This window comes from Zalophus californianus, chromosome X (assembly GCF_009762305.2).
Source record: "Zalophus californianus isolate mZalCal1 chromosome X, mZalCal1.pri.v2, whole genome shotgun sequence".
Taxonomy (NCBI): domain Eukaryota; kingdom Metazoa; phylum Chordata; class Mammalia; order Carnivora; family Otariidae; genus Zalophus; species Zalophus californianus.
In genome coordinates this window covers 66,657,645-66,670,311 of record NC_045612.1, presented here as the reverse complement: position 1 = coordinate 66,670,311, position 12,667 = coordinate 66,657,645, and the positions used below count along the sequence as shown (strand labels likewise).

General features: G+C 36.4%; 1 protein-coding gene across 7 annotated transcripts in view; it reads right to left on the bottom strand.

Annotated features, from left to right (window-relative positions):
• ATRX (ATRX chromatin remodeler) overlaps positions 1–12,667 on the bottom strand; it is a 303,464-nt gene that overhangs the window by 217,975 nt on the left and 72,822 nt on the right. For all 7 annotated transcript variants that reach the window (XM_027607480.2, XM_027607484.2, XM_027607481.2 and 4 more), the window contains 3 exons: positions 3,308–3,363; positions 2,149–2,201; positions 1,050–1,174 (listed from right to left, as the gene is read on the bottom strand). In XM_027607480.2, the coding sequence (XP_027463281.2) occupies positions 1,050–1,174; positions 2,149–2,201; positions 3,308–3,363 (234 nt within the window). The remainder of the gene's footprint in view (positions 1–1,049; positions 1,175–2,148; positions 2,202–3,307; positions 3,364–12,667) is intronic.

Here is a 12,667-nt window from a genome sequence, read left to right as displayed (position 1 = left end):
ATGGGACTCACACTCCCTCAGTGGCTGTTTCTGCCCTCGGCCACCAACCATTACATAAAATTGTCACAGATGATTTGCAAAGCCAAATAAATGGTAGGCCCATCAATTTTCCTTCTTTCTGCTTTCTCTCATTCATTCCTTTTCCTCATTACATATTTCATCTACTGTAACTCCTAATCTGTCCTAGTCAAGCAATGTCTTAGGCTCCTTCCCACCATTTTTTTAAACTTTCATAATCAAAAAATGTGTCACGAAAATATAAATGTAGACAGAGAACAAAGTTTATAGTAAACACTGCTATAAATGATCTGTGAGGATAAATTTGAAAAATCTGCTAAGATATTTCCATATATTATTAATAAAGAAAAAATCTCAAGTTTTGACTCTGAAACACCATGAAATTACCAAGACCTTTGTCATTACTCTTATCATATAATCATACTGCTCTCAGACTTGGGCTATGAAACGTCCAAGATTTTCATTTGGCTTTTTTCCCCCAATCTAATTAATGAGGTTTTAAGGTTAGAACTGCAACAGTTGAAAGGCATGTGACAAGGCGTTTTAAAGAGATAATTACAAGAAATACAACTAAATCTATCTTTGATAATTAACTTCAGCTTTTAGTCTTAGAGAATTGAAGAATGAAGTAAGATTAACCAGATTTTTAAATGTTTTTTAAAGTTTTAAGAATATTCATGTTTTCCTATAAAGCAAGCATGTTTAAATTTGCTGAACCAAAACTTCATATAAACGTTTAAACTAACTTCCACACTCAAATACAATTTACAAACTAAAATCCCTTTTCTAAAACCCAAAAGAAAGAGAAAATAAGTTTTGTTCTTTTTCAAAGCTGACTGCAAATATTCTAAGTTTTTAACCTCAGTAACACACATTTTCATTACCATTCTAATACATTTCCAGACAACCACTATTAAAATGCTAGTTTTGTTCCTTTACACACAGCTAACAGTAATCAAGTTCCAATTTTATAATGACATTTAAAAATACATTTCAACTTCAACTTCATATGAAAAATTAATACACATTACCTTTTGGCAAGCTTTGCATAGTAATATCATTTTCTGAATTTTCATTAGAAGTATCTTCATTTACAGTTTCATCCAAAGGTTTTTCATCATCAGATTCAACATACTTTGTTACAATTGAAGGTTTCCTATGAAAGAATTAAGTCCATAGAATTATGGACATTTCTGACAATTGGAATAATAACCAAAGAACATGTTTAGATTGAATGGTGGCTCTTAACCAGAGATACACATCAGACTCACCTATGGAAGCACACATCTCTGTACCATATTACTGAAAATTATGATTCAGTAGGCCTGGGGTAGGCCCAGGATATGTTCACTCTGAAAAAGCTACCGGGGGAGATCATAAAGGGATCTCCTCTTTAAGAATCACCACTTTAGAGAATAAGTTAAACTGTGTTTTTATTAAGAGACATTCCCACTGGTAAGAAACAATGAATGCCCAGGGCACCTGGCTGGCTCAGTCGATAAAGCATCTGACTCTTGATCTCAGGTTGTGAGTTCAAGCTCCACATTGGGCGTGGAGCCTTCTTAACACACACACACACACACACAAATGCCCAATAACTGCAAACTTCTAATAAAATATTACACTTTATAGTATGATTAGAAGTAGTTTCAGTCCTTATATGTACAATTCGTTTTGACAATTTAACACAGAAAAGTATTTTTACCACTTTTTGATCTCATTATAACTTCCTCATAAGTATAATGGCTACCCCTCCCCATCACTCTGGACAATTTGACATAATTCTTAAAAACCCATGAGGTTTTTTAGGCTTCATGAGGCATTCATTTCATTTTCCCTCTGTCCTCTTTTTGAGCACATATATGATCTAAAAGAAATGATCTCTATATTGTAAGGGCCACTAAGGCATAATAAATCCTCCTTGGAAAATTCCAGTAAAATTCAATAATTGTTGAAATTAATTGATGGATACAAGAGAATTCATTATACTATACTGTCCAGTTTTTAATGTGTATGTTTGTATAAAATAGTTTATTCGGTTAGAACAAGGGTGCTTGAAGTTTAGAAAAGATTATTATTCTTAGAAAAAGAAAATAATCTGAAAATGTTTTCCCTTCAATATCAACCAACCTTTTTGATCGTGATGATCCTGACGATTTGGATTTTTCTGAAGAGCTAGCTCCCTAAATGTGAGAAATAAATAAAAAAGTGAATACAACGTTCAAAGAACATCCCTACAATTAACTATTTCCCTATACCAAGAACTCTGATACAGTAACATAATGGGATATTACTTTTTTGTCTAAAATATTTTTTTAAAAGGAACTTCAAAAACTAATTCGCATTTATTCTCAGGCTTCCTTGATTTAAGATTAATTTCCTGGTTTTTTTTTTAATTGAATTGTTTCTATTGAATTGTGTGGTGTAGGTGAGGATGCACTACTCTATCATGATCTTGACCCAAGTCAACAAAGACGAAACAAAGGTACAGAAGTAATCAGATCCCAGTGGATGTAGGGAGTTTTGAGGATCTAAAAAATGTGTCATTTTCTCTATCCTAACATATGGCACAAAGTATCTTCTACAATTTGGTTTGAGATACTAAATTTATCCTCATTTTGCCAATATAATCAATATATTTTTTTGGATTGAAATTTCTATACTAGATGGGAAGAATCCCAAAACTATAGCATAAGCTTGGGTATCATGAGTGAAGGATTTCAGGATGGTTCCTATAATAATGCTTAAGATACTCTATCCAGTTTTGAGAGATGTCAGAACCATGGAGTCATGCCCATAACAACCACCCTGAGCACCACTACTGCAATATAATAATGTCCAACTACCTATCTGTTAGCAAGCCTTCAGTTGCCTGACTTTAGGTATACTGCTAAAGTGAACCACACAATAATAAAAACAAAGAACACCTTCTAAAAATAAACAACTACCCAAAATGAAGTATCATAATACATAACAGTAAACTTAAACACATGCATGTATTAAAAAGAAGCAATCTGGGGTGCCCGGGTGGCACAGTTGGTTGAGTGTCCAACTCCTGGTTTCAGCTCAGGTCATGCTTTCAGGGTCATGAGATTGAGCCCCACATTGGGCTCCATGCTTAGTGTGGAGTCTGCATGAGTTTCCCTCTCCCTCTGCCCCTCCCCACTATGCTCGCTCTAAAATAAATAAATAAATCTTTAAAAAAAAAAAGAAGCAATCTGATAACATATACTCTGGTTGGTTATTAGCAATTAATAAGTATCTTTTAAATGCTTCAAATTAGTCTTACCTCTTCCTTGCTGTTTTCCATCATATCTGAGTTATTTCCAGAACCACTGACTTTTTCTTAAAAGAGAAGAAATAAAAACTTTATCTCTTCAAAGCATTATCAAACAGAGCACCAAAACTACAACTCCATGAACCCATTTTTCAATCTATGAAGTATAACAGTACTGGTAATACATTACTCACATTAAAATATTCCTAGAAGAATTTTCTCACTATAATCACTCACTTGACATATTAACCCCTTCTTTAAAAGCACTAAGTTTCTAGGGATGCTTGGGTGGCTCCATCGGTTAAGCATCTGCCTTCAACTCAGGTCATGATCCCAGGGTCCTGGGAACGAGTCCAGCATCAGGCTCCTTGCTCGGCAAGGAGTCTGCTTCTCCCTCTGCCTGCCACTCCCCTTGCTTGTGCTCTCTGACAAATAAACAAATAAAATCCTTAAAAATAAATAAAAATAAATAAAAGCACTAAGTTTCTAAAAATAGCAGTTTGGTATCAAAACATTTCCTACCGCAATTTTCTAAGGTATTTTCTCTTAAAAGAAAATTTAACCTCCATCTTTTACTAACAATACAATCATACTATTAATAAATTTTATTTCCCTTCACCTAAGACACTGGAAAAATAACAGCAAACTAAACCTAAAGAAAGCAGAGGGAAAGAAAAAATAAAGATTAGAGCTAAATTTAATGAAACAGAATAGAAAAATAAAGAAAAATCACTGAAATCAAAAGTTCTTTGGAAGGATGAATGAAACTGACCAACCTTACGCTAGACTGACCAAGAACAAAAGAGCAAGACTCAAATTACCAGAATCAGAATTTAAAAAGGGGACATTACTATCTACCTTAAAGAAATAAACAGATTATAAAGGACTACTATGAACAATTGTATGCCAAAATATCAGATAACAAAATATGGACAAATTCCTAAACACACACAAACTAACAAAACTGGCTAAAAAAATATATATACAATGTGAATAGACCTATAACTGAAGAGATTGAATTAGTAATCAAAAAACTACCCACAAAAAAAAGCAAAGGTCCAGATGGCTTCACCACTGAAATATACCACACATTCAAAAAGAGTCTTCACAAACTCTTCCAATATAAAAAGTAGCAATACTTCCTAATTAATGTTTATGAGACCAGTATCATACCAAAACCAGTAAAGGTACCAAAAAAAGAGAAATCTACAGAACACTATCACAAATATAGACAGAATACTCCTCAACAAAATACTGGCAAACTTCAACAGAAGACAAGTCTTTCTCCCACAGACTGGGAGAAAATATCTGCCGAAAGACGTATCTGATAAAGAACTATTATCTAAAAGCCACACCTGGGTGGCTCAGTCGCTTAAAGCATCTGCCTTTGGCTCAGGTCATGGTCCCAGAGTCCTGGGATCAAGCCCCGCATGAGGAGACTGCTTCTCCCTCTCCCTCTGCCTGCTGCTCCCCCTACTTGTGCTCTCTCTCTCTGTCAAATAAATATTAAAAAATAATAATAATAAAAATCAAAGATACAAAGAACTCAATAATAATAAACAACATGATTAGAAATGGGCAAAAAGTAGTGCATAGGTGGCTCAGTCGTTAAGCGTCTGCCTTTGGCTCAGGTCATGGTCCCAGGATCCTGGGATCGAGCCCCATGTCGGGTTCCCTGCTCGGCACGAAACCTGCTTCTCCCTCTCCCACTCCCCCTGCTTGTGTTCCCTCTCTCACTGTCAAATAAATAAAGATCCTTAAAAAAAAAAAATTAAATTAAAAAAAGAAAAAAATGGGCAAAAGATCTGAAAATATCTTACCAAAGATACACAGGTGACAAATAAGCATATGAAAAAATGCTCCACATCATATGTCATGATGGAATTGGAAATTAAAACAATCAGATAATACTACACAATCAATGGATAAATGCAGAACACTGACAACACCAAATGATGGTGAGGATGTGAAGCAACAGAAAGAAGTCTCATTCAATTGCTGTTGGGAATGGAAAACGGTACAACCACTTTGGAAGACATTTGGGCAGTTTCTTTTTTTTTTTTTTTTTTAAGATTTTATTTATTTATTTGACAGAGAGAGGAATGCAGACACTTAACAACTGAGCCACCCAGGCGCCCCTGGGCAGTTTCTTACAAAATTAACCATTCTCTTACCATATGATCCAGCAATCACACTCCTTGATAATTACCCAAATAAGATGAAAACTAAATCCACTCAAAAACCTGCACACAGATGCTTATAAACACTGTGAACCTAGAACTCCTCCAGGGCGCCTGGGTGACTCAGTTGGTTAACTGTCTGCCTTTGGCTCAGGTCATGATCCCAGAGTCCTGGGATCAAGTCCCGCATTGGGCTTCCTTCTCAGCAGGGAGTCTGCTTCTCTGCCCTGCCCCGGGTTCATGCATTCTCTCTCTCTCTCTCTCATATTCTCTCTCTTAAATAAATATCTCAGGAAAACAATAAAATGGCTCTAAAAAGTAAAATCTATTTTAAAAGACCCTTAAAAAATGGAACATCCTCAACTATCTACAAAATACCCACAGGTTAACATTATACTAAATGGTGAAAGACTGAATGCTTTCCTAAGATCAGAAACAAGAAAGGAAATCCCCTCTTGCTACTTCTATTCAATATTGTAATGAAGATTCTAGCCGTAGCAAATAATCAAGAGAAATAAAAGGCATCAAGATTGAAAAGAAAGAAGTAAAACTATCTCTCTTTGGAGATGACATTATCTTATATATAGAAAATCTATGGAATCCACCAAAAAACTATTAGAACTAGTAAAAGAGTAAAGAAAGATTGAAAAATACAAGAACAATATAAAAAAATCAATTGTATTTCTACTCACTTGTAATGAATGACCTGAAAATAAAGAAAACAATCTAACAGTAAGATGGCAATAGTCCCCAAACTGATCTACCAATACAATGCAATCCCTGTCAGAATCCCAGCTGACTTTTTTCTAGAAACTGACAAGCTCATTCTAAAATTTGTATAAACAGGAATAGCCAAAATAGCCTTCAAAATAAAAAACAAAATAGGAAGATTCACACTTCACAATTTCAAAACTTACTATAAAACAATTATAATTAATATAGTATAGTACTGGCAAAAGGATAGACATACAGATGATTCAAAAAAAGACTGAAAGTCCAGAAATAAAACCACATATCTGCATTTGACTGGTTTTCTTCCAGCCCCCCCAACTGATTTTCAATAAGGATGCCAAGACCATTCATTCAGTGGGGAAATAGTCTTTTCAACAAATGACGTTAACATAACTATGTATCCACATGCAAAAAGTGAACTTGGAGCCTCACACCACACACAAAAGAACTCCAAATGCATAAAAGACCTAAAGAGTTAAAACTATAAAACTCTTAGAAGAAAATATAGGGGTAAATCGTTGTGACCTCAGATTTAGTACTAGGAATTCTTAGATATGACACCAAAAACATGAGCAATAAAAAGAAAATTAGATTAACTATACTTTATCAAAATTAAAAGCTTTTGTGCTTCAAAGGACACCATCAAGAAGATGAAAGACAACCAACAAAATGGGAGAAAATATTTGCAAATCATATATCTGACCTAAGTTCCCACTGACAGATGAATGACTAAATATGCCATATACACACAATGGAATGCTATTCAGCCTTAAAAAGGAAGGACATTTTGATACATGCTGCAACACTGATGAATCTCGAAGGCGTTATGCTAAGTAAAATAAGCCAGACACAAGAGGACAAAAACTGTATAAGCCCTCCCTCTTATATGAGGATCCTAAAATAGTCAAGATTATAGAGACAGAATGTAGAATGGTGGTTGCCAGGGGCTAGGGAAGAGAGGATTGGAAAAGTTAGTCCTTAATGGGTGCGGAGTTTCATTTGAAGATGAAAATTTCTGGAGATAGGTGGTAGTGATGTTTACACAACTATGTGAATGTATTTAATGCCAGAGAATTGTATACTTAAAATTGGTTAAAATGGTAAATTTTATCATAATAAAAAGTTCAGAAGATATAAAGAATGCTAAAAAACAATAACAAAAACAAATACCCAATTAAAAATTGGGCAAAGGGTCTGAACAGACAATTCTCCAAGGAAAACATATACAAATTACCAACAAGCACATAAAAAGATGCTCAGTATCCTTAGCCATTAGGTAAATGAAAATCAAATCCAAAATAAGACACTACTTCACAAGCACTAGAAAGGCTAAAATCAAAAAAGTCAGATAATAATTGTTGGCATGGATGCAAAGAAGTCAGAATCCTCATACACTGCTGGTAGGAATGTAAAAAGGTGCAGCCACTTTAGAAAACATTTTGGCATTTCCTCAAAGGATTTAACATAGTTACCATATAACCTAGCAATTCTACTCCTAAGTGTATACCCAAGAAAAATGAAAATACACTGCCATACACAAACTTGTTCACAAATGTTTATAGCAGCATTATTCATAATAGCCAAAAGGTATAAACAAGACAAGTATCCATGAACAGATCAAATGTCATATAAAAGAATGCTATTTGGCCATAAAAAGGAATGAAGTATTAAAACATGCTACAACACAGATAAAACTTTAACCCATTACACTAAGTGAAAGAAGCCAGTCACACAGGACCACATATTACACAATGCCACTCATAAGAAAAGTCCAAAATAGGGAAATCCATAAAGCCAAGAAAGTAGATTAGTGAGGTTGCTTGGTAGATTAGTAAGGGGATGGGAACGTTTCTTTTGAGGTGATAAAAAGGTTATAAAATTAACTATGGTGATGGTTACACACATCTGTGAAATACAAAAACTACTAAATTGTATACTTTAAATGAGTGAATTTTATGCTATACAAATTATATCCCAATAACAATGTTAAAAATGTTATTATTAGTCATTAGGGAAATGCCAATTAAAACCACAAGATATCACTAAGTATCTATCAGAATACATAAAATTAAAAAGGAAATAGTGGTAACACCAAATGCTGGTATAGATACAGAGAAACTGAGTCACTCATACATTGCTTTGGGAATACAAAATGGTGTGGCCCCTCTGGAACTCAGTTTACAGTTTAGGAGTATCTTAAAATAAACAAGCAACCATCATATGACCCACCAACTGCACTCCCAGGCATTTATCCCAGAGAAATGAAAACGTAGTTCACACAAATGTTCATCAGCAGTTGTATTTGTAATAGCTCAAATATGGAATCAGTCCAGATGTCCTTTAACAGGTGAATGGTTAAACAAACTGTGGTATACCATGGAACACTACTACACTGCAATTAAAAAGGAAATAATTACTGGTATGTGCTAAAAACTCAGATGACTCTCTAGGGAATTATGCTAAGTGAAAAAACCAAATCCCCAATACATACATTCATATGATTCCATTTATGTAACATGTTTGAAATGACAGAACTTTAGAAATGGAGGACAGATTAGTGATTGCCAGGTGTTAGGCTGGGTAGGAGTCAGGCTAGGGAAGTAAGCATGATTACGAAAGGCAGGATGAGTAATCTGTGAGGGTGGATATATGACCATAGGGGTGGAGATATGAATCAACCCAAGTAATAAAATTGTATAAAACTCAATAAACCCACACAAGTACAAGGAAAACTTAGGAAATCTGAACTAGATCAGTGGATATCAATAACCTGGCTATAATAATATATTATAGTTTTAGAAAATGTTTCCATTATGGGGAAAATAGACAAAGTGTATATAAGACCTCTCTAGTAGTTGTTACAACTGCATGTGAATCTATAATTATCTGAATATAAATGTCACTGTAAAAAACTGTCAGAAAACTAGGAATAGAGGGAAACATCCTCAACTTGATAGAGTATTTACAAAAACCATTTATACAGGAACCGTCACACTTAATGGTGAAAGACTGAATGCTTTACCACCAAGATCAGAAACACCAAGAGAATGTCTGCCATCACTATTCTTCTTCAAGATAATAATGGAAAATACAAAAACTCCTACCCAGCATAATGAGGCAAGAAACGGAATTAAAATGCACACAGACGAAACAAAGAAATAAAACTGTCCCTATTTTCAGGGGCACCTGGGTGGCTCAGTCGTTAAGCGTCTGCCTTTGGCTCAGGTCATGGTCCCAGGGTCCTGGGATCGAGCCCCACATTGGGCTCCCTGCTCCGCAGGAAGCCTGTTTCTCCCTCTCCCACTCCCCCTGCTTGTGTTCCCTCTCTCACTGTCTCTGCCAAATAAATAAAATCTTTAAAAAAAAAAAAAACTGTCCCTATTTTCAGACAAGATTATGTAGAAAATTCCAAGGAATCTACAAGGCAAAAAAAAATAAAACAAACAAAAACCCTCCCTACAGCAAGTTCACAGGATTCAAGGACAACATAAAAAGAGAATAAAATTCCTACATACCTGCAATGAACAAATAAAATCTAAATTACAAATAACAAACAGAATTTAAAATAGCATACCAAATACCTGAAATACTTACGTAAAAATCTAACAAAATATGTGCAAGAGTAGTATACAGGTAACTATAAAACGCTGGGCCCACTGAGAATTTCTATTGACTTTTTTCCTGAGCATGGATTACACATTCTTATTCTTTGCATGTGTTTGATTGATAACTATACAGTTTTACTGGGGAAAGGTTTTGAAGAGCAAGTACTCCACACACTTTCTTTTTTAATGTTTCCTATTCTCAGATGGATAAATTCCCTTAGTCTGTCATCAAATTCACTGATACTTATACTACTACCTTTAATCTCCTGTCAAGTACAATGATTTGTTATTCAAAATTGTATTTTTTAGTTCTAGAACTTCAAAATAGGTTTTTACAGTTTTTATGTCTATGCTAAGATTTCCTATCTCTCTGTTAATCATAAATGTATTTGCCTTTTTGTGCTTGAGCTTAGTTGTAATTGCTGCTTTAATGTTCTTGTCTGCTAATCTCAACGCTTGAGTCATCTGTAGATTGGTCTCTGCTGACTGTCCTTCCTTTTGAGCATGGGTCACATTTCTTCTTTCTTCATCTATCTAGTATTTTGGATTGGTACCAGTCATTTGGAAAGATAAAGTGAAGACACTGCAGCCCATTATGTTCCTCCAAAGAGCTGATATTTCTGTTATGAGGAGGTAGTTAACTTAGCTGAAATCAAACCCCAAACTGTTTACCCTGTACTGGAAGCAACTAAAAGTTTTCTACTGTTCTTTTTACCCCTAACTGAGCTGCCTGGAATCTGGGCTGCACTTGAACAATTCAATCGCAGGTATGGTTGGAGTTTTTGCAGCTTTTGGAGTTCCCAATTTGTAGCTCTCTTCTGAATGGAATCCTCCCCCTTCATTTTACAAAAGCTGCTAGTGTCCCCCTAAATTTCTTCATACCTCATCCAATATGAATACAGATTTCTATCCAAGTCTTAACTGCCCCCGACTGAGCTAACTGGCACTTTCCTTAACAAAAAAAGGCTTAACAATTGGGAATTCACTAATAGTATTTCCTTCTTCCATGTGTTCACTCCCCTCCCATTTGTGTCTGCTTTTTGTCACTTTCCAGTTCCTTCACATAATTATTTTCAGTATTTTGGCCAGAGTTTGTAACTGGTATCTGTGGGAAATAATCTGCTTGTGCAAATGAAGCTAGTTTGCCACCACCAGAGGCTGAACTCCCCAACTACCTACTAAACATAGAACTCTGACAATATAATGTCATTCTAAAGACAAAGAGAATTTAAAACAAATACTTAATGCTGGTTAGGTTTCTCTGTTGTGATGGTATGGTTAGCAAATTTGCAACTAGGTGGATAACATGAGGACTGAGCAAATGAGTACAAAAATTGAGGAATAGTAGGGCCAGATTTCTCTGTTACAGAAAGAAGTTAAAATACAAAAGAGGAAGATTACAATGAAATCTGTGGTAACAAATTAGAATGAAAAGTATCGGGGCGACTGGGTGGCTCAGTCGTTAAGTGTCTGCCTTCCGCTCGGGTCATGATCCCAGGGTCCTGGGATCGAGCCCCGCATTGGGCTCCCTGCTCCAAGGGAGGCCTGCTTCTCCCTCTCCCACTCCCTCTGCTTGTGTTCCCTCTCTGGCTGTGTCTCTCTGTCAAATAAATAAATAAAATCTTTTAAAAAATTTTAAAAAAAGAATTAAAAGTATCAATATCAACTTTAGGAGAGGATGATAAAGTAGAAGGGTCCTAAGCTCCCATCCATTCATGGAAACACCTGCATCAGTGTAAATAACACAGAAAACAACCCAAGACTGACAAAACAGATTCTCCACAGCAATCATAGAGAAGAGGCCACATCAAAAATGGTAGAGAGGGCACAGACATGGTTAAGAACAAAATTGACCCAAGAGACTGTCTGAAAGGGGAAGGGAAAGCACAAGCACAGAGAAGGGAGAAAAGCAGACCCCACACCAGGCTCCCCAGGCATGAGGGGCCTGCACTGGAAAGATGTGTCCCTGTAACATTTGGCTTTGAAAATGAGAGAAACTCAACACTGAAAATTTTCATAATCAGTTCAACACTTTGAACTTTAAAAATCAGCAGGCTGGGCTCTGGGAAAACCACAGGGCAAGAGGAAACTGAGTCCCTGCCCTTAAAGAGCCAGCATGAGAAACAACCCCAGTGAGATACCACATAGAAGCAGCAATTTGAAAACCACCAGGGATATACCGTAAGGAAACTGATGTACTTACTAATCTCAGAACCTGCACATGAGGGGAAGGGAACTTCAGGAGACTACTCCAAGAACAAAAGAGTGGGCAGGTGCCACTTACCTCCCCAACCCCCAGTCCAGATAGCAGGGCACTTTTGGGAACCAGTGAACACTCTCCACCTAGCCTGCAAACAGCACACCATGCCCTCCATAAGAGTTCTCCAAAGTATCTCCAGGTCCCCTCCAGAGCAGATTAGTGCATACCTTGCAAATTATCATGGGCCCTGCCCACACCCCCACCTCTCCTTCCAATCTGCCCCACTGAACCCAACAACAGCAAAGGTCCACCTAAAGAGGAACCAAAAAACTGGCATTGTGCAAGCAGACCTGAAAGTGGCCAGAACCAATACAAAGTGACTCATGACCTGGGGAAACAGAAAAATAAGCACACAGACCAGTTCAACTGCAGCCCTGCAGAAGGCTGAGGGCAGACAAACAGTATGATGGCAGGCCCCACTAACTTATACAAGTCTCAGGGGACAACACACAGAGAGTACCCTGCAGTTCAGTTAAGAGCGCACCCTGCAAATGTCTCATATAAGCCAACTCAAGAACGAGCCGTCCCCAGACTGGCCTATTAACAATGCAGGGACCAAACTCTGCCCATAATAGGCAAAGGGAGCCATTGGATC